The 26,662-nt window shown below is 37.7% G+C and overlaps 1 protein-coding gene across 22 annotated transcripts in view; it reads left to right on the top strand.

Moving 5' to 3' along the window:
• Positions 1 to 26,662, top strand: part of JMJD1C (jumonji domain containing 1C) — a 323,880-nt gene that overhangs the window by 241,814 nt on the left and 55,404 nt on the right. For 5 of the 22 annotated variants that reach the window (XM_051823260.2, XM_051823268.2, XM_051823262.2 and 2 more), the window contains one exon: positions 26,511 to 26,627. The exons of the other annotated variants lie outside the window; for them this stretch is intronic. In XM_051823260.2, the coding sequence (XP_051679220.1) occupies positions 26,511 to 26,627 (117 nt within the window). The remainder of the gene's footprint in view (positions 1 to 26,510; positions 26,628 to 26,662) is intronic. 22 annotated transcript variants of the gene reach the window in all.

Below are 26,662 nucleotides of genomic sequence, written 5' to 3'. Positions count from 1 at the left end.
GAACTTTTCCCCTGGGTTTAATTTTGTTTTTCATTGCAAATGTCATTTAGCTTTCTATAGGTCTTGGTAAGGTGAATCCAGGTGAAACCAAAGGAGCTATCCAATTATTAATGTTTCAATTCTGTATTTGTGTTGTTAGCCCTTTGGAAGTTTCAGATTGAATTTCATTTAGAGAAGTGAAATCATTAAGTAGAAATTAGTTTTAAAAATAAACTCTGGCCAGGTGGCCTAAAACTCTATAACATGTTTATTAAAATTGATAATGATTGAAAGAATGTACTAACACAGGTTCCCCCTTCCCCAACACTTTTAAACTGTTTTAGGGCCTGATATTTCTTAACAAATAAAGACACAGGATGAGTTGTGTGATTGTCTTTGCTAATTAGTTATTTACACTGCTCTGTTAGTATATGTGGAAGTTGACCTCTGGCCTAGAAGGATACTTTTTCTTCCAGAGGAGAAGTGATTCACGTGACATTCTAACCCTTTGTGTTTCCCAAAAAAGGTGAATTCTCAGTTCTAAAAAAATTCAGAAGGAAGGAAATCTTATAGGAGCACTTGTTTTAAGATCTAGCATATTTGTATCTTAGAATTTATTGTAAGTTTTAAAAGTAATTGATGGATTACCATAGTTTTTCCATATACATTTTTTTACAATATTTCTTTATTTTCACTTTATTTGAAAAGCAAAGAGACAGAGACACACAGATTTTCCATCTGTTGTTTTACTTCCAAAATCCACACAACAGCTGGAGTTGGGCTAGGCCAAAGCCAGGAGCCCTGAACTCAATCCAGGTTTCCCATGTGTATGCCAAGGATGCAAGTACTTGAGCCATCATTCACTGCCTCCCAGGGTATGCATTAGCAAGAAGCTAGAATCAGAAGTGGAGCCCAGACTGGTACCCAGGCCCTCCAGATAAGAGTTGTAACTATCCCAAGCAGTGTTTTAACTGCTGCACCAAATGCCTGCTCCCTGCAGTTAAATATGTGTGTATCTGTGTATTTTTTAAACAGGATAGAAGTATGAGGGTACTTCACAAAGTTAATGGAAAATATGTAACTATACATGGTAGCAAGTATTTAGCGTAGCAGTTAAAAACATGGGTTCCAGTGCCACAGGTTTTGACCTCTCTGCAGGCATTTGGGGAATGAACCAGTGAATGAGAGCTTATCTTCCAGTTCTCTTATAAATTTAAAAAAAATTTAAAACTTATGCTTGGATTTCAAAAATTTTTGTAACAAAATGTACATATCTTTGATTCCATTTTTCCATTAACTTAAAAAAATTCTTTTCGGAAAAGCAAAGACATAATGCTAGCGCTGTGGTGTAGAAGTTAAAGCCACCACCTGAAATGCCAAGATTGTATATAGGCCACGATTTGAGTCCTGGCTGCCCCACTTTCAAATCCATCTGGGTCTCCCTGCTAATGTGCCTGGGAAAGCAGTGGAAGAGGTTCCAAGTGCTTGGTCCCCTGAACCCATGTGGGTAACCCGGGAGAAGCTTCTGGCTCCTGGCTTTGGATTGGTCCAGCTCCCACTATTGCAGCCATTTGGGGAGTTGAACCAGCAGTTGGACGATCTCCCCCCCGCCCCCCTTCTCTATCTCTGCCTTTCAAATAAATAAGTAAATCTTTAAAAAATGAAAGCAAGGAGGCAGAGATGGTTAGACAAGATCTTCCTCTACTGGTACACTCTGCAAATGCCTACAAAAGCCTGGACTGGGCCAGGTAAAAGCCAGAAGCCTAGAACTCAATGTGAATCTTTCCCTTTGGTGGAAGTGACTCAAGTACTTCAGATCTGGTGATTCCCAGGTGCATTGCAGGAAGCCTGGTCAGAAGTTGCATAGCCAGCGCTGGAAGCCAGCATTCCAAGATGGGATGCTGGTGTCCCAAGAGGTGCTTTAATTACTGTGCTAAGTGCCTACCCCTCTGTGAACTTTTTGAAGTACTCTCATAAAATTATTTTTTCCAATGTATAAATTATAGGCACTTATCTTAATATTTTGAGTGACTACTCTAGAAATCTAAGATGGCTCAGTTTAGTTTTTCTAGTTTATTTAAATCAACTTGTGCAATCATAGACACATTCTAGAAAAAGGAGAGAACTTCAGAGCACATATGATTAAAATAGCTTACTCCCAAAATGCTTTTCTCTAACCAAGCAATACATGTTACTACATAGATTTTGTAAATCTCTTAGGTTTTGACCTATATCAACCTTCCGGTAGCCCTGTGTAAATCAAAAGGATTTTGAGTGCACTTGAATAGGCTTTCTAATTGGTCTCCCTGTTTTTTTTCTCACTAATGTAAATATCATAAGGTGGTTTATTTTGAATGTATGTACCACTTTTTTTTTAAACTTCCTGTGTAGGAGGAAGATAATTTTTTTTTTAAGATTTATTTTTATTTATTTATTTTGAAAGAGTGACAGGGGGAGAGAGAGAAACTTCATCCACTGGTTCACTCTCCAAATGGCTTCATTGGCCAGGTTTGGGCCAGGTTGAAGACAGGAGCCTGGAACTCCTATGCAAGTGGTAGGGGCTGAAGTATTTAGGCCATCATTTGCTGGCACACTAGCAGAGAGCTGGGTGGGAAGTGGAGTAGCCAGGACTAGAACTTTTGCCCTGACAGGATGCTTTGTAGAGGGTGGCTTAAACAGCCATGCCACAGTGCCAGTCCCAGAATCTTTTCTTTTTAATGTTTATTTTCATCAACTTAAGGCAGAAAGAGACTGAAAGAAAGAGACAAAGAGTTCATTCATCTGCTAGTTCACTCCCCCAAATCCTGCAATAGCCAGGTATACGGGCCAGGCCAAACAAAGCCAGGAGCCCAAAACTCCATCTGTGTTTCCCATGTGAGTACCTGGGGCCAAGGACTTAAGCCATCATCTGCTGCTTCCCATGGTGCATCAGCAAGTTGGAACCCAAGTGGAGTACCAGAACTTGAACTAGCACTCTGAAGTGGAATGCAGGCATCCCAAGCAATGATTTAACTCCCTAGGCCACAGTGACAAACCCACCAGTCCACAAGGCCTGCCTAAAATCTCTTATTGAAATGGGCTTTGTGTATATACTTTTTAATCTAAAATGGTGACTACATATAAGTTTTTTTTCAGAGTTCTCACAAATGATGCTCTGAATCTAATTAAATGAGAATTTTCATCTCTCACCTTATCCTTGGGTTCTTAATATTTTATTCTGTAGCAATATGTTCCCTTTAGTTTCCTTTATAGTTGCACAGTCCTATTTTTAATTAAATCAGAATGATAATACACACACACACACACACACACACACAAGTACTGTAGGGTAATGGCTAGGAAAATAATGTGAGCATGACTCAGTTTCAATATAGGCTTCTCACTAGGATATTCATTTGGATTCTACTCTTACCTCTCTGAATGTGTGAAGTTAGTCTATTTGATTGGATTTTTAGGTGGCATATACTTGAGTATTCCAGGGTACAACTATTATAATTCAGTATTTTAGAAAGAAGGTTCATTGAGGAAAGGAATTGAACCAACAGGTTACAGACAGCATAATGACTACGTACTAACTGGGTCACTGAAGGAACATGGAATTGTATTGTTAAGCGATTTTACCTTCCTTGTGCAGGCAAATAAGTTTCTACTTCCTTCTTTCAGGTTTCCTGATCATACCTGGCCACAGTTAACTTTCTTTGAAGTAGAGGGGGAAGGGAAAAGGGACAGGAAGTAGGAGGGAACTCTGCAGATTCTGTTAAGTCTTCAGTGGGTTGGAAAGAAGGAGAAAAAAACAAATTATTGCTTTTTAAAGATGCTTTGTATAGTATGTTACTCTCTGTGGTATTGTTGCTTTGGAATACAATTACAGAAGTTCCAAAAGAGTTCAATTAAATCACATTCACATAAAAACTTTGCTAATTAAATGAAACACTCAACTTATAGCATGATTTCGAAATCATCTTACCCTGAGTTTTGGCCTTTGGCCATGATCACACCTGCAGTTTTCAGGTTGGTTGCTTCATAGAAGATATATAAGAGATTATTTCTTACTTGAAAGTTGTAGATGACTCATATCAATTAATCTGGCATAGTCTGGCTTGTTGATCCAGTATTTTCTAGGGGTCACATCCTTGCTTTTAAAGGTAATAAATAACACAGAAGGTGGTAGCTAAAACCATTAGAGATTTGATACAGAATGTACATGACCAAAATTATACTGTTTTTTTCTCATTGTATATTAAAACCATTGTAATGAAGTGTTTTCTCAAGAATAAAGTAGAATCATAAATCCTAGGCCTGAAAGAATGATCCTAATTGAATTCCTGTATCATAATGTGCTGATAGGTTTAGAGATAAAACTACTAATACTTGTTTGTTTTTTTACTTTTAATTTGAATTTATTTTATGCTGAATATATCTCTGAGCCAGAAGTTTTTGTTTTTTCAGTTCATTCTGGGATATCTTTAATTCTACAGTTTCTATCATTGTAGAATACATAGAACATTGGAGACATTGAATTATTTTATTCCGTACTAGATGGAATACTGAATTGTTGTGAATTGGTGGTTGAAGAAAAAGTCAATAAGTGGAATAAACCTGAGTATTCCTTTAGAACCAGGAGTGCTTAAAAACTTGGACAGAGAAGAATCTGCATTATCTAGTAAATCAGTGTCTGGACTGTGCCTGATTTGTATTTCTTGGATTTCTGTAGTATTTCAGTGATTAAGTTGTTAGGCCAGTTATAAGTCCATTTTAATTCTTAGTTTTTCATCATTGATCCTACAAATTGGTTGGCTGTGGTTTCAGAATATCCCTAAGGTAGTGGTTGCTCAACACATCTGGTTTACTAAAAATAGAGCAAACACTTAGCTTAGGTAAGTTAGCAGTATTTTAGGGAGTGAAGTATAGTAGACACACATACACACATTTTTTCTTTTGTTTTGAGCTATTGGCCTATGAAGTTTGGAATTGCATTGTAACCAGGATGAAATAAAGTAAGGTGACATTTGGCTACTGTTCAGCCAAAGTGAACATTTAACTGCTTATGTGGTTGTTGCTAGGAGTATGTTATACTTTGTTGAATAAAATATTTGTTATAAATGATGCAGTGATAGAGATTTTGCTTATAAGCAGATCTATTCTTCAGAATGCTATAGTGATAGTGCTAATAGTTCAGGAAAGTAAACAGAACTTCATGGACTGTTCCTTTACAGAGTGGGAGAAAGGATTTCTTTTTAAGATTTTTCTTTACCTTCATTTCGGTTCATTGTGTGTGTGTATTTTCATTGACTATGAAATGACATATATGAAATATACCACTTTGGAATATTTTTAAACTAACGTTTGTATGTGGGAATGGGAATTTGACTTGATACAGTGTTTATTAATAAACTTGTACAGATACTTCTGTCCCAAATTTCCTATCAGTTTTTGTGCTATCCTGTTACTCCATCATCATTAGTTTTCCTAATTAACTGCCCAGCAAAATAGATTCTTTTTAAATATTTCTTTTTTTTATGCAGCTGTGACTGAACTTGATGTTGAAAGATGTGTTTTATGGGAATTCATAGGAAGCACTGTAGGTACATTTCTTAATACAGTATGGGAATTTATTATTCTCCTTTCCTGTCCTCGTTCCACCCAAGGAATGAGAGTGTCTACTCTGGTTGAGGTGGGAGAACAGACCAGAGCAGAGGAGAAGGTGCTAGAGTTCTTAGTGTTCTTTTGGCTTTTGACTCAATTCTTCTCCAGAAAGAAGTCTTTAAATGGAAATTTAATGCTTAGACTCTACTTCTGTTTTATGAAACCTTAAAATTTGAAATATTTAGCTTAGGAAATTTCCAGATTGACTTCACTCATTTAAGTTGTTTAGATGTTGTGGTTTCCCTAATCATAGCACACTGCTAATTGCTTTATGGTTTTAAAGGTTGATAAAAGCCTTTATTTTATTTCTAAGGAGTTTTTTTTTTAATATTTATTTATTTATTTGAAAGAGTTACACAGAGAGAGGAGAGGCAGAGAGAAGGAGAGAGGTCTTCCATCCACTGGTTCACTCCCCAGATGGCCGCAAAGGCCATCCAAAAGGCTGATCCAAAGCCAGGAGCCAGAAGCTTCTTCGGACCTCCCACATGGGTGCAGGGGCCCAAGCATTTGGGCCGTCTTGCACTGCTTTCCCAGGCCATAGCAGAGAGCTGGATCAAAAGTGGAACAGCCGGGACTAGAACCAGTGCCCATACAGGATGCCGGTGCTTCAGGCCAGGGTGTTAACCTGCTGCGCCACAGCGCCATCCCCTCTAAGGAGTTTATTATAACCTATGATAGGAGTAATATTTTTTAAAAAGCTGCTTTGAAATAGACTTGATTAAAGAGCCAAAAACGCATACTAAAGACTTCAGGAGTACAAAGATAGAAGTCACTAGAGACTGAAATGGGTAAAGAAGTTTCTGAAGGAAGTAAAACTTGAATGAGGTTCTCTTGAACAGAGATGGAAGTCCATGATGGGAGGGCTGTCCAGACACCTGGCAGAAGGGACAACATAGCCAAAGAAGAGATAATAGATCCAGGGAATAGTAGAGATCAGCCTGCTTTTGAATAAAAAGAATAAAAACAGAACAGACTACATTAGAATAGATGTCATAATAGAGACATATGATAGGGTCAGATGAAGGAGAGAAGGGATTGCTAACCATTGGAAGACAGCAAAAGGATAACAAACATCTGTGTAACATTATTTTAAGTATTGGAAGGAGCTGATTGATTCTTGGGAATCTTTCATCTTAAAAATTCAGTCTAGCACGAGTTTTGATATTAATTCAAATAAACATGGTTTCAAATCCTGCCTTTGCCATTTGCTGACTATATGTGACATTTGAAAAGTCTAAACCATTTTTAATTGATTTTTTTTTGTTTTTGACAGATTTGATATAGTTCATAGATACGATTCTAAGACTGTAATGATATTCTCTCCCTCCCTCTCTCCTTCCCTCTTTCCCACCCTCCCTCCCTTTCCCTTTGAGCCAATCAATTGTTTCTTCATCAGTAAAGATACCATCTACCTCAAAGTTTTGGAAGGTTAAATGAAATGACATTAAGGAGCTTATTATGATACAGAAACCGTTCAGATTAGCAAGACATGTATGATAAATCTTTTTAGTGGATATTTGAAATTTTGTACCATTCAAATACTTATTGGACCTTTTTATTGCCACTACCTGCCTCTGTTACTTGTAACAATTTGTGAGATTTGTCTTTTCTGGAACTATCTTTGTGTACCTGGCCATATAACCCATATCATATGTATCATATGTTTTTGTAATGCTACTTTCCTATTTTTTAATGAAATATATGGGTAAGATTGCACAGTGACTTCTTGAACTATAATTCTATTAGAAAAGATGACTACAAAATCCTATAGTCATATCATTACCCTTCTCAATATATACGCCTATCTTTTTTCCTAAGGGAAAGTCATAAACTCTACTTGTTGCCAATAGTTATTTTTATCTCAAAAAGTATAAGTGAGTTTTGTTATAGTTTGGCTCTGAAGAGAGTCTTTGTGGATGTAATCCTGTGGACTAGAAGTCCTCTAAGCATTGAACAAAAGGTGTCAGACTAAATAACTGTGGAAGTTCTTTCCCAGCTCTTATACCCTAATTCTGTGAAGTTGCTCAAGGGACAAGTCCAGCCATTTCTTACCAACATTAACCTGTAAGCCCCAAATATTTTAGTCTCTGGGATAAAAGACATTTGACTTAAATTAGATTTACTCAAAAAAAGGGTTTTCAAGTTAGTGCCAGAAGCAAATCAGAAGTTTTGCAAAATTTAAACACCAGGATTATTTGGATTAATATGCTTTAGAGATTGGTGTTCTCTGTTTTTCTGTATCTATTTCCGAGTTATATTTTGGTAGGAGTTGAACATATTCCCAGTCACTCCTTGAGTTTTCGTGTGGATCTCCCTTTTCCATTTCACTTTGCCTTCATTTTAGTATTTGATTGAAATTTAGAGGTGCTTTGTTTATGTAAAATAAATGAAATGGGAACAATGAGATTGTAGCATGTATACTGTGCCAAGAGTATAAAAAATACAGGATTGCAGCCATATCTGTGATCCCACTACCGGTAGATTATTGGCTTGGTAGGATTAGCATCTGTGGGCAGGCATGGCCTGGGGGTGGTCTAGGAGATGAGGCCAGAGCAGGAAGCAGCTATTGTGTAGTACTTGGCTTTATTCCATTTCTAGTCAAAAGTGACAGCTTGCAATAGTAGAGCCAAGCTGAAGCCTGGATAGTAAGATGGACAATGAGAAAAGGGGAACCAGTCACTAAAACAGTGTCATTGTACTTCCTTATTTAATTTTTTTTAATTTAAAGTTGGTATGTTTTAGGTTTTAGTTAGTTTGCTCTATATTCAACTTAAGTGTTCCTTCTATCACCACCTATCTGGTTTTATATAACTGTAATTTCAAAAACAGTTATGAAACATGCCTATCGGTGTCTTATAAATCAACAGTGTAATTTATTCAGGTGCATTCATATCTGCTGCCATTTTAAAAAAAAAAAGAGTTTTTCATTTGTGTGTGTGTGTGTGTGTGTGTTTAATGGTTGCAAAACTTGCTGTGTTGAAAATGTAACCATGAAGTGCGGGAACATGTTATTTTGACTGAAATTTGGCCCAAGTATGAGCTGTTCTGCAATACTCACATTAAAAACATTTTTAAATCACTGCAATAGTTATTTCCTGGTCTCAAATCTGCTATCATCATATGCTGGAAAATCTGCTGGTCTCTTTTTAATTTTTTGTGACTGCTGTTAAGAATTTAGAGTATGTGAAATTATGCTTGTAGACAACAGATTCCAAAAATTCTAAGCCATCACTTGTTAACCATTGGAAAAGATTGTTTAGTTTCCTTTTGCCAGTCAAAACAGGATGATTTGTTCCTTTTTCTCGCTTGTGATGTCTTATTAAAGCATGACCATATTATTTAAAATCTCAAAGGTAAAATTTTGTTGTGTAATTTTTAAGAAAAATTTGACAATTCCTTAAATATTTCCACATGTTTTATTTTAATTATTCTTATGTTAACCTCATAAGAAAAAGTTTTATTATCTTAATTTATTTAATCCATACCGCTTTGGAAGAAATCTTCCAGATGAGAAGGTAACAGTTGTTTAGTTTAATCTAGTTTACTCAAGCTAGATTGAGTTTTTAAAGGGGGGTAGGTATTGTGAAGGTACAGTATGTAATATCATGTTAGAGACATAGCAAAAAAAATACAGCAGAACCTTAGTCAGACTGGAATTGGGAACTAGAAAGTCAGGAACTTCAGTCACATATTTCTTTTATTCCCCTCTGTCAATCCTTAGAGGAGTTTCTTCTGTGTACTCAAGATTTTACTTCTTATAATAATAATTTCCATGTGACTTTACTGTGTTTGTGTGAATTCATCCACCTATCACCTGAGACCATTTACATGTGATATTTTTCTTTGGTGCTAAAATTAGACAAATGGTGTAGGAAAATGAAAGACTGAAAAGAGAGGAAGGAAGAAATGTGAATAGAGAGTATTTGGTAGTAATTTTTATAAGCAAAGAAAGTGAGGGTGAGGGAAGTTGTGACTTGGTATCTGGAATCACATAACTAGTAAGAACCAAAATGGAACCTGAAACCCAAATTTTCGATGACATATTTTTAAATTTTTTTTAATTTGAAAGGCAGAGTTACAGAAAGAAAGAGACAGAGAGATCTTCTATCCACTGCTAAACTCCCCAAATGGCCACAACAACCAGAGCTGGGCCAGTCCAAAGTCAGGAGCCAGGAACTTCTTCTAGGTCTCCCATGTGGGTGCAGGAGCCCAAGCACTTGGGCCATCTGCTGCTGCTTTCCCAGGTGCTTTAGCAGTGAGCTGGGTCAGAAGTGGAGCAGGTGGCAGCTCTATCCACTATTCCACAGCGCCAGCCCCTGACATGTTTTTAACATAACACTAACCACCCTTCTGTTAAACCATCATATGAGAAATGTCTTCAGTTTTACATCATTCTCTTTCTTTTGGCACTTTGTTAACTTTCATATAGTTGGAATCTTTCTAAATGTTAGTGTTTTTTTCCCTCAATTTTAGACCTAGCACACTTTAAGACTTTCCACACACTAATGTCAGACTATATTCCATATCTCTGCATTATTTTCAGATTCATTTGTTCCACAGGTAGAGAATCCAAATGGATTAAAATTTTTACAATCTCCTTGTTGTTGTTGTTGTTTTCAGCAGTTTGTTGTGCATATTGAGGTTTGGAGACCTGAATTTGCTCAGTTAAAATTGAAAAGTGCTTTAAAATAAAGCCTTGTCAATCTGTTGCCTAAATGATATTCTCTAAAATGCAATTATTCCTAGCCAAGTAGTGTGCACTTCTCTCTCAGTAAATAATAGAGATTGAATAATCTTTGGTGACTTGTTGTGTTATAGTTGGGAATGCAGATACCTTGCCTTCATAGACCCTATAATCCGGTGGAAAAAAACACAGAAAAATCTGAATATAAATAATAAGTAAAAATATCTTATTTAGCCAACACCAGGGAGATTTTAAAAAAATACACCCTGGATTATGGGAGGGATACAGGGGGAATATCCCTATTTTTTAAAAAATATATTGTATTTATTTAAGAGGCAGAGTTACAGATAGAAAGAGGGAGAAACAGGGAAAGGTCCTCCATCTGCTGGTTCACTCTCCAGATGGTTGCAATGGCTCGTACTGGACCAATCAGAAGCCAGGATCTTCATCTGGGTCTCCCACATGGGTACAGGGGCCCAAACACTTGGGCCATCTTCCACTGCTTTCCCAGGCCATATGCAGAGAGCTGGATGAGAAGAAAGGCAGCTAGGACACGAACCAGCACCCATATAGGATGCCAGTGCCACAGCACCAGCCCTGGGATATCCCTATTCTTAGACTAGGTGATGCCTTCATCTTCTCAGTATGAATATGAGTTAGCTAAGGATAGAGAGATTGATTAAATACATGAAATCGAATGAATAAGCATAATGTGAGTGGCATGATCCATTTGTATCAGCCTTAACCATACCATCTTCCTGTGAATGTGGAGTGGTCATGGAATATTTGGGGCCCTCTCTGTGGTACAGTGGGTTAAAGCCCCAGTCTGCAGCGCCAGCATCCCATATGAGCACCAGTTCGAGTCCCTGCTTCACTTCCAATTCAGCTCTCTGCTATGGCCTGGGAAAGCAGTAGAAGATGGCCTAAGTCCTTGGACTCCTGCACTCACATGGGAGACCTGGAAAAAGTTCCTGCCTCCTGGCTTCAGATGGGCGCAGCTCCAGCTGATGCGGCCATTTGTGAAGTGAACCAGCAGATGGAAAATAGCGCTCTCTCTCTGCCACTGCCTCTAACTCTGCCTTTCAAATAAATAAATAAATAAATCTTGAAAAAAAAAATAGAATGGGAACGTTTGACCATTTTTTGTTGTCAGCCACGTGACCAGTCTCAATTTCATTGTCTTCGTTGAGAAGAGAACTAACAAGGATTTGTTTAAAAGAAGCAGAGAGGGCTACCATTTTAACTGTTGTAAGTGTTCAGTTCAGTGTCTAACTACATTCACAATATTATATAACCATTACTACCATCCATTTCTTGAACTTTGTTGTCATCTCAAATGCAAGCTTTAATTAAATAAAAACTTCACATTTCCTGTTTCCTTCCTCCCTCCCTCAGCCCCTGACAACCTCTGTCCTACTTTCTTTGTCTAGAAATTTGCATATTCTAGGTACTTCACATTTGATATGTGGAAATATGTGATACTTGTTCCTTTATAACTGGTTTAATTAGCGTAATGTGTTTAAGTCTTACCCACGTTACAGCATGGTAAAATTTCATTCCTTTGAGAGGCTGAATATCACTCCATTGTATATATAATTGACATTTTGTTTATTGATCTGTTGGTGGATATTCAGATTATTTCCACGTTTTGATTAGTGTAAATAATGCTGTTATGAACATTGGTGTACGAATATTCCCTTCAGTTCTTTTGGATATAGATCTAGAATTGGAATTGCTGCAGAATGTGGAAATTTTATGTTTAGTTATTTTGAGGAACAGGCAAGCTTCCACAGTAGCTACACCATTTTCCCTCCCACCAACAATGTAAAAGGGTTCCTGTTTTTTCCACATCTGTGCCAAGAGTTCTTCAAGAAGTTCATTGAAACTATGTTATGAAAATATTTGTGCATATTAAGTTTATGTGCTAAAATTAAATTTTTAATTCTATTTTCTGTGAGCTTGTTGAAATACTTTTGTACCTTTCTTTTTTTAAGATTTATTTGTGTCTTTGGAAGGCAGTTATGGGCGGTGGAGGGGATAAGAGGAATGGAAAGGGACAAAGAGAGAGATGTTTTATCTGCTGGTTCACTCCCCAAATGGTTAGATGGCTGGGGCTGGGCAGGCTAAAGCCAGGAGGTTCGTCAAGGTCTCCCACACATGGGTGGCAGAAGCCCAGGTACTTGGACCTTCTTCTGCTACCTTCCCAGTCATGTTAGCAGGAAGCTAGATAGGAAGTAGAACCACCAGGACTCACAAGTCGTTCTTATATGGGATGCCAGCGTTGCAGGTGGAAGCTTAACCTACAATACCACAAAGCCATCCATATTTTTTTTTTTTTAAGATTTTATTTATTTATTTGAGAGGTAGAGTTAGAGACAGAGGAAGAGACAGAGAGATCTTCTTTCCATTGGTTCACTCCCCAAATGATCACAACGGCCAGAGCTGTGCTGATCTGAAGCCAGGAGCCAGGTGCTTCTTCCCAGTCTCCCATGTGGGCGCAAGGGGCCCAAGGACTTCGGCTATCTTCTATTGCTTTCCCAGGCCATAGCAGAGTGCTGGATTGGAAGAGGGGCAACTGGGACTAGAACTGGCGCCCATTATGGGCTGCCGGCACCATAGGCAGAGGATTAACCTGTGCCATGGCGCTGACCCCTATACTTTTTTTTTTTTTAAATGATTACAGTAGCTGTGCTTCTTCTAAATCTTGATGCTGTGATGTAGAACTTTAGACCTAGTTAAATGATAGATTATTTTATAAACGAATAATATGCTTGCAGGGATGAAAACTCTGAATATATAATGGTGGTTTTTTTTTTTTAAATATTTACTTATTTTTAAAGGCAGAGTTAGAGAGAGAGGGAGATAAGAGATCTTCTGTCCACTGGGTCCCTACCCAAGTGGCCATACTGGGTAGGGTTGGGGCTAGGCCAGGCTGAAGCCAGGAACCCAGAATTCCATTCAGGTCTCCCAAGTGAGTGGTGGGCATCCAAGCTCTTGGGTCATCTGCTGCTGCTTTCCCAGGTACATTAGCAGGGAATTGGACAGTGGAGCAACTGGGACTCAAACCAGCACTCATATGGGATGCTGGCATCTCAGGTGGTGACTTAATCTGCTACAACACAACACTACTCCCAATATCCTGAATGTCTTTAAGCCTTGAACATCTTTTTTCTTTTTTTTTTTAAAGATTTATTTATTTATTTATTTGAAAGAGTTACACAGAGAGAGGAGAGGCAGAGAGAGAGAGAGAGGTGTATTCCATCCACTGGTTTACTCCCCATTTGGCCACAACGTCCAGAGCAGTGCCGATCCGAAGCCAGGAGGCAGGAACTTCTTCCAGGTCTCCTACGTGGGTGCAGGAGCCTAAGGACTTGGGCCATCTTCCACTGCTTTCTCAGGCCATAGCAGAGAGCTGGATGGGAAGTAGAGCAGCCAGGTCTCAAACTGGCACCCATATGGGATGCCGGTGCTTCAGGCCAGGGCATTAACCCGCTGCACCGCAGCACCGGCCCCTAACATTATTTTATAAACTCCATTTGGATTGTCGCTCAGCTTAGAGTAGCACTGTCTTTCCTCCCAGATCTCTAAGAAATTCAGACTATCTGATTTACTGCTTATACTACAAATTAATCAAACTTTAAAATGCAAAGAACCAAATTCAGTATACCACAATTGTAACTTGCCAAATACTGAGATTTAATTTAAAGATATTTTCAGATAAATATAAAATTTATCTCCTCAGGGAATTTTGGCTGATAAAAATGTTTACTTTGAAGTGTCCTAAATTGGTAGTAGAATAATCAATCAACTTGGACTCAGATCCCAACTCTTTTGCTTACTCTCTGAAATGCTGGAACAGGCATTTATATATGTTAGAAGTTCATATATATGTTAGGAGTTCAGAAAATAAATAGTGGCATTTGGGTAAATTTCAGTTCATGATATGTGTATTCTTTTTTTTTTTTAAGTGTTTAAAAGGGAGTGACATACAGAGTTTCCATTCCCTAGTTTACTCCACAGATGGTCTGACCAGCTGATGCTAAATCAGGCTGAAGCCAAGAATTCCATCCCCGTCTTCCCATGTGGGTGACAAGAGCCAAAATACTTTAGCCATCATCTGCTACTCCCCATCTCCTGCACATTAGCAGGGAGCTAGTTCAGAAGCAGGGTAGCTGGACTTGAACCTCACTCTGATAGGAGATATGGGGGGCCCAAGTGGCAGCTTAATCTGTGCCACAACATCCACCTTCATTTATATATACTTTTAAGAAAGCCCATTAGAAGTTACTGTATTTTAAATCCTGAGATAACAAAATAAATGTCATTCACAGCCTTTACCCTAACTTCACCAGTGGTCATGTGATTGGTGAATTTCCTGCATTCTCCTGGTTTCTACCTCTTTTTTTTTTTTTTGTAGTCAGGATACTTCTCCTGTCCTGTATCATTTCAGCTATTCTTTTTTATTATTATTTAAAAATTTATTTATTTGAAAGGCAGAGTTAAACAGAGAAGGAAGGGGGGGGGGGAGAGAGGTCTTCATCTGCTGGTTCACTCCCCAGCTGGAGCCACCAACCCAAAGCCAGGATCCAGGAGCTTCTTCAGGGTCTCCCACGAGGGCGCAGGGCCCTAAGGACTTGGGGCATCTTCTGCTGCTTTCCCAGACTGTCGCAGGGAGCTGGATCGGAAGTGGAGCAGTAAGGACTCCAACCAGTGCCCATATGGGATGCCGGCACTGCAGCCGGCGGCTTTACCCACTGCACCACAGCTCTGGCCCCTTCAGCTATTCTGAATAGCACCATTACTCCCTTATGATACTTTCTGTCACCTTTTCCCTTTAAAAAATTGTATTTGAAAAATGAAATAATTAAAGTCAGAGAGTCAGAGTGACACTGAACAACAGAGAAACAGAGATCTTTCGTTTGTAGGTTCACTTCTCACATGCTCCCAATAGTGTGGGCTGGGCTGAATTGAGCCCAGGAGCCAGAAACTCCCACATGTTGGCAGGGACTCAAGTACTTGTCTCATCATCTGCTACCTCCTAGGATGGCACCCGCGGGAAGCCTGATGAGAAGCACAGAATAGTTACGATTCAAACTGGCACTCCTGTATGGGACAAACCTTGACTCAAACGGCTGTGCCAAAACACCTGCCCCACATTTACCTTTTAATGTCTTATTTTGGAATGGTCCTACTATTTGATTTTTTTAAACTTTTATTTAATGAATATAAATTTCCAAAGTACAGCTTATGGATTACAATGGCTTCCCCCCACTAACGTCCCTCCCACCCGCTACCCTCCCCTTTCCCACTCCCTCTCCCCTTCCACTCACATCAAGATTCATTTTTGATTCTCTTTATATACAGAAGATCAGTGTAGCATACCTTAAGTAAAGATTTCAACAGTTTGCTCCCACACAGAAACATAAAGTGAAAAATACTGTTTGAGTACTAGTTATAGCATTAAATCTCAATGTACAGCACACTAAGGACAGAGATCCTACATGAGGAGTAAGTGCACAGTGACTCCTGTTGTTGACTTTACCAATTGACACTCTTGTTTATGGCATCAGTAATCACCCTAGGCTCTTGTCATGAGCTGCCAAGGCTATGGAAGCCCCATGAGTTCACTGACTCTGATCATATTTCGACAAGGCCATGGTCAAAGTGGAAGTTCTCTCCTCCCTTCAGAGAAAGGTACCTCCTTCTTTGATGGCCCCGTTCTTTCCACTGGAATCTCACTCGCGGAGATCTTTCATTTAGCCATTTAGCCCCGCCCCCCCGCCCCCCCCCCCAGTGTCTTGGCTTTCCATGCCTGAAATACTCTCATGGGCTTTTCAGCCAGATCCGCATGCCTTAAGGGCTGATTCTGAGGCCAGAGTGCTGTTTCGGACATCTGCCATTCTATGGGTCTGCTGTGTGTCTCGCTTCCCATGTTGGATCTTTCTCCCCCCCCCCTTTTTTTTTTTTAAATTCTATCAGCTAGTATTTGCAGACACTATTCTTGTTTATGTGATCCCTTTGGTTCTTAGTCCTATCATTATGATCAATTGTGAACAGAAATTGATCACTGGGACTCTACTATTTGCTTTTTACCATTTTTATACCTTTAATCTTCACTGTCCATTATTGGTAGCTGCTAGTCATGTGTGGCTATTTAAATTACAAATTCAGTTTCTCAGTCATGTTAGCCCCCCCCCCTTTTTTTTTTTTCGGACAGGCAGAGTGGACAGTGAGAGAGAGAGAGACAGAGAGAAAGGTCTTCCTTTTGCCGTTGGTTCACCCTCCAATGGCCGCCGTGGCTGGCGCACCGCGCTGATCCGATGGCAGGAGCCAGGTATTTATCCTGGTCTCCCATGGGGTGCAGGGCCCAAGCACTTGGGCCATCCTCCACTGCGCTCCCTGGCCACAGCAGAGAGCTGGCCTGGAAGAGGGGCAACCGGGACAGAATCCGGCGCCCTGACCGGGACTAGAACCCGATGTGCCGGCGCCGCAAGGCGGAGGATTAGCCTAGTGAGCCACAGCGCCGGCCTATGTTAGCCACATTTAATATGCTTATGTAGAACAGTGCAGATACATAACATTTCCATTGTAGAAAATACTGTTGTGCAGCCTTGACCTAAATGGTGAACATTGCAGGAAGAATTTACACTCATGTATTTTTGTGCCATTGTACATGGGTACTTCAAAAGTTTCATGGTAAAATGGAATAAAGGGATAAGTTGATTTTGGTGCAGATTCTTTTGGGGCTATGCATAGGGGTTTTTGGCATTGTGGTGCAGTTGGTTAAGCCACCGCTTGAGATGCCAGCGTCTCATATCAGAGTTCAGGTTGGGGTCCTGCCTGCTTTGCTTCTGATCCAGCGCCCTGCTAATGGGTGTGGGAAAGCAGCAGAAGGTGGTCCAAATGCCTGGGCCCCTGCACTCTATGTTGGGGACCGGAGTGGAGTTCTAGGCTCCTGGCTTTGGCCTGGCCCAGCCCTGGCCATTGTAGCCATTTGGAGAGTAAACCAGTGGATGGAAGAATTCTGTCTCAGTCTCTCTTTCTCTCTTTCTTTAACTATGCCTTTCAAATAAATAAATTTTTTAAACTGTAAGATACTGTTTTTAAAAATCTGTAGTTTTGTCATAATACAAATTGTAAACTTTTGAAGACCCTTCATGTTATCTCCTATTTCAGTCAAATCTTTATGATCATTTAGCATCCTTTTTAATGCTCTCTGTGAGCTTCTATTACCTAAAAAAGTTCAAATTATAACTCTTCTATCAAACTTCCTCCTTTACTCTTAGTAGATGACCTTTCTCTTGCTGCATAGAGGAAATTGAGGTTACAAGCAGGAATCCTCCTTAACTTCCTGTTCTTATACTATTTTTATACCTCTCCTTGCCTCCTTTCTTCCTGTCTCAGAAATGTGTCCCATTTCACTACTGCAGTTTCAATTTTGCAAAGATTTGTTGGGTACCTGCTGTGTCCCAGGTAATAAGTATTCTAGCCTTTTAGGGTACAGTTAGGAACAAAACAAAAAATTCCCTGCCTTTATATAGTTTACCATCATCTGAGGAAAAGACAGAGACAGTAAACAAAATAGTGTATTAGAAACCAGTAAATACTGTGGAGAATAATAAAACCTGAAAGGTGATAGGAAGTATCAGCTACACTGAAAAATGGAAAGGCCCTGGATTAAGAGTAAAGTAAATAGCACACTACATGGAGATAAGTAGAAAATGTCAGAAAGATTTTAAGGCTAAATTCAGTTGGGTTTTATAGGCTATTACAAATACTTAAAAAATTTTTTTCATTCATGTATTTATGGTCATTTTATTAGAAAGGGAGAGTGTGAGAGACCTTTTGTCTGCTGGTTTACTTTCCAAATGCCCACAGCAGATAGAGCTGGGAAAGGCTGAAACCAGGAGCCAAGAACTCCATTCAGGTCTCCCATGTGGGTGGCAGGGACTCGAGCCATTACCTGCTGCTTTCCAGGTTGTGCATTAGCAGAAAGCTGAGTAGTCTGCATTCAGACCAGGCACTCAGTATGGGATGCATGCATCCTGAGTGGCTGCTGCTGCACCAAAAATTTGGAGTAGAAATACAAAGGTTTTGAGCAGAATAATATTTTGTAAATATGTTTTCCCTATATAATTTTTAAAAGGTTTTTTTTAAATTTGTATTTATTTATTTGAAAGAGACAGAGATCTGTCATCTGCTGATTCACTCCCCAGATATCCACAACAGCCAAAGCTGGTTCAGGCTAAAAAGGAATTACAACTCATTCTTTGTATTCTACACGGGTCTCAGGGACCTAAGTAATTGAGCCATCTCTTACTCCTTCCTAGGATGTACATTAGCAAGGAGTTGGAATCGGGAATGGAGTGGAGACTTGAACATGGAATGTGGGCATCCCACACAGAGTCTTAATTGCTGCATCAAATGCCATGCATCTTTCCTCTTGTAGTTTTAAATATACACAGCACACACTGGTTGGATAAATTCCAGTATAGCTATCATCCAGCTTTAAAAATTACCAGTTCATTGTCAATATTGTTTCATGTTACTGCTCTTCTTGGGTTATCTTAAAACAAATCACACATACCATATTTCATCCCAAAGTGTTCTTAATCCATGTGTATTACATAGCTAAAAAATAAAGGTGTCTAGATGTACAGTTTGGTCTCATATTCACAGTAGCTGTATTGTTAGGTCACCACTTGTCATAATGTCAGGAATATTAGAATTGGAATAACATGTTTGTTTATTCACTTTGTTTTCTTCATTATACAACCACCAGATTTAGAATAACAACACTGATATTAACAAGCACCAACCATATGCCTACTGAAAACATTCTAAATTTTTGTTGTTGTGGTTCTTTTTATCCTTAGGTTATATTTCATTGTATATATATCACTGGATATATTCATCCAGTTCACTGTTTCGTAGTCTTTCAAGATTAGTACTGTCTCTGCTTTGTGATTTAAAAGGCTAATCTGACCTTATTTTCTAGGACCTATCTTGAGATACTTGATTTACTGATTCATGAGCCTATTTCTCTTTTATTTTTTCTTAATTATATAAGTAAATTCAGCTCTTTTCTGATATAAAATATAAAGATTCTCCCATCACTCATTCTAATTATGGCCTTATCTCTTTTTTCCATCATAGCTGGACTTCGAAAAACAATGTGATCTTTCCTGTCAATATTTTTTCCCAGTAACACCTCCAACTGTAGCCTGATTTCTGCCTCCACTTCCACAAAACTGATGTTGCGAAGATTGCTTATAATCTCTTAATTATTACACTGAATAGTCAAGTCCCCATCCCTATCCATATGAACCTTTATCCATCTTAATACTGTAGATCACTGTCCTTCTGAAAAATTCTTTATTTCTGTTATTTCTATGACATACATCATTTCCCAGATTCCCTTCTTTTTTGTCCTTGCTGGCTGTTTTTTCTCTGTAGTTTTTATATTGGGTGGTTTTCTACAATGTTCTCCTTTTGTATCTTCCCTTTTTATTACCCTAAGTGTTGTCAGATTTCCTTGGTGTTTTGTTTGTTTTTTCATTTCTTTGAAAGGCAGAGAGAGGGAGAAGGAGAAATAGAGAACTTCTGTCTTCTGTTCATTCCCCAAATGTCCACCATTGGGTTGGGCAGAAACTAGGAGCTAGGAAGATAGCAGAAATCCATGTCCTTGGGCAGTCATCTGTTTTAGCAGTAAGCTGGATCAGAAGCAAAGTAGCCAGGGCTTGAATTGGCACTCCATTCTGAATGTCAGTGTCCCAAGCATCGTCGCAACACCAACTTCTCTCTTGGCTTCTGATACTCATATCTTCCAAATCTAAAACTGTACCCTAGACTCTGTCTGCTGTACTATGACTTCAGCTGTTTGTTTTGCATTGTCTGTATGTCAGGCGCTGTTCAGTCAAAAATTCTTGCCTCCATTCTAGAGCAGGCAAGGTAGAATATAAGTAGTGTATAACTGTAGTGTGACATACAGTTTAATAAATGCTATGCCAAAATAATAAAGCATTGTAGCACCAACTGGAAATAGCTAGGGGGAGGGACAGTTTAGAGTAATTAATAGGATGGCTGGGTAACACTGAGAAGGGGAATCCCATGGTACTGTTACCTATTATGATTCAGCACTTACACCTTGTTTTTCTTCCTGATCATTCTGTGTTCTAGCTAATGGCACAACCACATCTATCCCATTTTGTGTCTCTGAGCAAGCATTATCAACATCTGAGAATTTTTCAGGCTCCTCTCTTATCCTTACCTGTTGGTTTCCAAGAATTGCTGATTCTGCTCCCTTAATACTGCTGTAACTGTCTCATCCTCCCCATTTTGTTGTCAGGTTTTATCTTCAATTATGTACAGAGCTCTTCAAATAGGTCCTTCAGTCTTTCTTCTCACCTGTTCCCTCCCTGTTCTCTGTAATCCATACCGGTACACCTACACAGTTCTCCATATTCGCTGTGCTGTTTTCACCTGTCTGTGCTTGCACATACGTTTCTCTCTAGAAAGCACTTTTTTGATCTGTTGTGGCAGGTAGCTCATTATTAAACTTGCAACTCAAAGACCTAGGTGTCCATGCTTTTCTGAAGGGCCATCTCTAATATTTCTTCTTCTGTGGTACTAGCCATAATCTAGTATAAAACTTTTTGATATGTATTTTTAATAAATTGAATATGTATTTTTAATATGTATTGTAAAATCCTTGAGCGCAGGAACTCAAACTTCATTGGCATCCTTTGGCCCAGTAATTGACACCAGGTAATAAGAGAGCCTGTTAGTTCCACACTCAGGAAGACTGTTTGAAACATAATTCAAACATTATTTTCAGTAAGCTCTCTTGTCTATTTTTTTGGCTGTTTTGTTTAAAGATTTGTTTATTTTATGTGAAAGAGTTACAAAGAGAGAGGGAGAGACAGATCTTCCATCTGCTGATTCACTCCTCAGATGGCCACACTGGCCAGCACTGGGCCAGACTAAAGCCAGGAACTTCATCTGTGTCTCCCACTTTCTCTGCTTTCCCAGGCCACTAAGGAAGCTGGATCAAAAGTGAAGCAGCCAGAACATGAACGCTGATCCCTAGTCTGGTTTTCTCTTAACGATAGCATGCATGAAACCAAAAGGAGGATATTTAAAAAGTGATAATGGAGGGTTTGCAGCTTCATAGTGCAAGAGCTTACAAAGAACTACAAAACAGTTACAGCTTAAATTTTGTACAGGACAGTTTCATATAAAGGCATCATTTTACTTTGAGTAATTTATGACTGAATTATAAGAAAATTATGACAACCATGAGTATTGGTGACTAACTTGAATGTGGTTTTATTTAATGAAGGAAGGAACTTGAAATATTTTTACTCAGAATTACAGTAAATTTTGTTATATAACCGATAGCCTTAAAATGGGTGTCATAAAAACTAAGCCACTTGGTCAGTCTTTCATGTTGATTATTCTGGTTTCCATTGGAATGTTAATTCTTTTTGAGAAAAGAGAAGTATGGTAAAATAGTTCTTCTGTAGCAGTAAGTGAGAAAAGTTGACAGGCCAAAAATTCCATGATGTGGCATTAATTTATATTCCAATGCATTTTTTATTTTTAAAATAAATTTTACATAAATGTTCATATCATAGTAACAATATATGACCTCTGTGACTCATATATATTCTGTATGAATTAGAATAGTAATAGACATGATTATATTATATACTAACTCAGGATTAGTTTATACCTAGGAATTTTTAGTAGAATACTTTTCTCCAATGTTGTTAGACTAGCGTATAATTTTATGTCTTTGTTCAACTGAACTCCCTTCTTTTATCCCAGGAATTTTTTTCTCTTTTTAAGTTGAATTATTCTGAAAGTATTTTCAGTTACTACTTTGGAAAACATTAAACAGTCCCCAGGCCTTCCTGAGTTTGTTCAGTTTTAGGTTTGAGGAAGCTGCAGTTAGTAAATTGTGGTTGGCAGATGCTGTAAGCAGGTGACTCAGTAGGTTAAACTCATGATGACTCAACTGTGTAAAAGCCATGCCAATAAATCGCTTGAAAGAAAAATTGCCTTCCAGACTTTTGAACTGCTTTAAAAAATTCAAAACTATCATTCAAGGTTTCACAAAGAATATTAACACGTGAATTTATAAGGAAACATGTTTTCCTTCAAGTGGTTCTTGACTTTCACTCCATGGTAGTGATTTTTAGAGGAAGAGGACTTAAAATCAATGACACTTAACAAGTTATAGTTAAAATGCAAAAATACTACAAGTCTGGATGAAGCTTATTCAAGAGAATATCTTTGAAAGCTCAGTTTCCATTTAGAGACTGGCTAAGAAACCCTTTGGGTAGTTATTTTTATTTAGCAAAATTAAAATAAGCTAATTGGTCTTAATGTAACCTTTCTATGATTGAACAGGTAAACCAAGATATAAGGAGGCTTCAAAACATTAATAAAAATGAAAATGAAAGATAATGTACTTTTTGAAGGCTCCTTGTATGTAGTCATATATTGTGATTTTATGTAATAGGTTATGTAAATTAAGAGTATATGTTCTGAAATTCTTGAGGGTTTTGAAAAATTTTATTAGGTAAATTATGGAATTTATCTTAGAATCCGATAACTGTTTCAGATCCTGTAATATATCCCTATGAACTAATTGTAGTCCAGTGAAATCACTTTTTGTTTTTTGAAAGAAAATAACAAACTGGGTTTCCTTTTATTTTTGTGACCATATTACTAACATCATGAGTCATTTATTGAAAACTGAGCAAACAACATTTAAAATTTTACTTGTATAAGTGTGTGTATGGTAAAATAAATGCGGGAAGGACCTTGACATTAGACTCTTTTTGGTTTGTCTTTCAGCCGTGTGATTTTAGGGAAATTACCTAATGTGATTATGTAAAATGAGATTAATAACACAAATTAACAGAGATGTTGTTAGGGTTTAAATGAAGTTGAACTTTGTGAAAGTGCTTCTCTTATGTCAATATTTTTATATTATTTGCACTGACAAATATGCTTTTTAATAGCTATTTTTAAAAGCTGGATTTGTAACTCATCAACAGGTAATTTAGGATTTATTTGTTAAATCGAAATTAAAGGATACTACTCATCTAGGATGATTGAAGAATGGTAATCCTGGAAATCCAGAATTTTAGTTCTTTGGTTTTATAATTTTATTTTAAATTTTGACAGCTTTCATTGTTGTTCAGAAAAAATTTGGTTTTTTGAAAGGCACAGTGACAGAGAGAGGGACAGAAAAAAAGACCTTCTGTCTGCTGGGTCATTCCACAAATGCTGCCAACAGCCAGGGATGGGCCAGGCTGAGGCCAGGAGCCCAGAACTTCATCTGGGTCTCCCACATGGGTGTCAGGGCCCCAAGTAGTTGGGCTGCTTTCCTAATTAAACATGTTAGCCAGGAGCTGGATGGTAAGGGCAACTGCCAGGACTCAAACTGGCACTCCGATATGGGATGCAAACATTGTAAGCCGCAGCCTAACTGCTGTGGCATAACTCTGTCCCTATGGTTTTGTAATGTTTTGAGGGGTTGCAGATAAGACTTTCATCACATTTCTTCATTTGGGTTAAATTTAAAATAAGTTGCAAAATCCCAAGCAAATGTTGGGGATCATTTGCTTAGGTTTAAAACTCTAAAGATGAATTTTTTGATAGTGAAAGGGAATTGGTTCCAGGATACTTGAATAAGTAATTTTTATGTGAATAATTAAGAGTTAAATGAATTTTTTGTGTTCATCATAATGATTTTCTTAAATTGTTATGTTGATGAAATAGTAACAAAAATAAGGCATTTAATCCTCTACTACAGTATCTGAAGTGCCACATCAAGTTTTTAAAATAAATATAAAATATTTATTTTACATTATACTTTCCAAGTTTAAATGCACTTACATATCTGAGTTTTCTTGTTAACTTTTTTCCTAGAAAGTTCAACACCAAATATATACAAAGATTTCTTCAAATAAAGAAGAAAATGTGTTTCCTGTAGTTCACTTAATTTTGGGTTTTATGACTTTAATATTTAGCAAAGTTTGTGACTGAATTAAAATTTTTATTTTCAAGACTAGCAGCAGTTTTTGTAAACTTTATTTGAGTAACACTTGGCATATTCAGTGTCGTTAATAAAGTTACATTAAATAATAGACTTTTAGCTATTATAACATTTTAAGAATTTTTCATTTTTAGTAAGTTTTATAAAGGTTTGGAACAGGCAATTTGGCCATGCATTAAAGATGCTGGATTAGGATACTCACTCATTACTCCTATTGGAGTGCCTGGTTTTGATACGCAACACAGGCTTCGGATTCTGATCCTGGGAACCAGTAGTGATGGCTTAGCCCCTGGGAGATCTGGATTGAATTCCTGGCTCCACATTACTGGGGAGTGAACCAATGGATAAAAGCTCTCTGTCTCTCTCTGGCTCTTAAATAATTTTTTTAAGTTTTTATTTTAAAAAATCACGATGGAGTTGAAATCATAATGAGAAGCTTAAGACAATGAATGCAAAGGGTGTTTTAAAGTTTATCAATATCAGCCTGATTTTTGAACTAGCTAAGTTTCTGTGGAATATGCACATTGTGTTTAACTATCAGTGTATTAAATTTTCTAATGGTACTTTGTTTCTTTAGATGAAACTCACAAGAAATTAATATGAACAGATTGTTGTTGACTTTGATCTTTTTACATTTATTTTCAATTTATTTTAAATTTTTCTCATTTTAAAGGCAATTATTGGATACTTCAAATAACAGACTTTCAGAAAACATGTAAAAAGTATACTAGAGTAGAAGATTATACATAATTGAATTAACTAAAGAAATGACTGTTACTACTTGTTATACCTTGCATATATATATTATTATATCACTACATATTATGATTATACCACTATCGCTATAGATACTAACAAGGGCACTTCAGATTTTCAAGTTTATGACAAAATAGAATTTAAAGATAAGTTGGTTTCACTGAAGAAAATTTTTGAAATCCGTGAAGCACATCCATGCTCACTCATTTAAATTTGTTTTTCTGCCATAACAGCAGAGTTGAGCAACTCTGACAGTTACAGTATGTCCCCCAAAGCTTAAAATGTTTACTCTCTGGCCCTCTATAAAAAAATTTTTCCTGACCCTTCTCTTACATCATGAATGGAAACTCTTAAGAGGTACTTGTGTTTAATTAAACTGCAGATGATAATTACACCTGAGGGTCTCTCTAGTAGCTTTCACATTCTGCAAATCTTTATTAACAAGCAAATCTTTATTAACAAAATGGATTGTTTTATAAGTTATGCAAGACTTAATTTGATAGTAACTAATGTTTGCAGTTGTTAGCCAGAAACTCTAAGAATCTAAGGATAACAATCATTTTATAGTTTTGCTAAACCATGAATTTAAGTTATAACTGTGGCAAAAGTGGTGTGGCTATAAACACTGGTATGTATGGAAAGCACCCAGCACATTATCTGCCATCACAATCGAATACTCATATTAACTGTTTTTCTGTTATTACATTAAGGTGTCTGATGAATTCAGTTAGAACTAACATTTGTGTTTGCCAAAGGGGAAACAGCAAACAAGGGAACAATAAATATGGTCTAAAATGTCATTTAAGGCATTATTTTGAACTTTTTATGTTTTCTTTGTAAGTTCCTAATAAAGCAGATCTTACTTAACTAACCTTTCACATTTGTCATTTATTGGAGATTATTAGTACAAGTTCAAATAGGATACAATTTATAGAGGGAGAGGTTCAGAGTGCTGTTCCTTTATTACCTGAGTGACTTGTTTTTGGGAAATGAAAAATTATTAGTAGTTATTCAGGGTCAAACTTTGTTTTCAGGTAGCTAGTTACAGTTTCTGTCTTGAAAGTACAAAAAATGAAATACTGTGGAATTAAATATTTTTAGTCTCACACAAGCTCAAGTCACAGCCAAAGCCCTTTTTCATTCTGTGAAAGATAGTGAATATTCATAGCTAATTTTTTTTATTACAGGTCCTTAATTTCTCTTCATTAGTCAGCCTTATGGCTTTGTATTAAGTAACAGCGTGCCTATTGTAAGGCAGTATGTTCACATAATTATAGTGAATTTTAATTAACTGAGTAATTCATATCATTCAGTACCATGGATAATTCAGAATTGAAATTTTTTTTAAAGATTTATTTTAATTATTTGAAAAAGCACTTACAGAGAGAGAGAGAGGTCTTCCAACCACTGGTTCACTCCCGAGATGGCCACAACGGCCGGAGCTGCGCCGACCGGAAGCCAGGAGCTGAGAGCTTCTTCCAAGTCTCCCATGTGAGTGTAGGGGCCCAAGGACTTGGGCCATCTTC

Source organism: Oryctolagus cuniculus, chromosome 15, assembly GCF_964237555.1.
Source record: "Oryctolagus cuniculus chromosome 15, mOryCun1.1, whole genome shotgun sequence".
NCBI lineage: Eukaryota > Metazoa > Chordata > Mammalia > Lagomorpha > Leporidae > Oryctolagus > Oryctolagus cuniculus.
The sequence above is the reverse complement of the archived record's forward strand: the minus strand, read 5'-3'. Positions and strand labels throughout refer to the sequence as shown.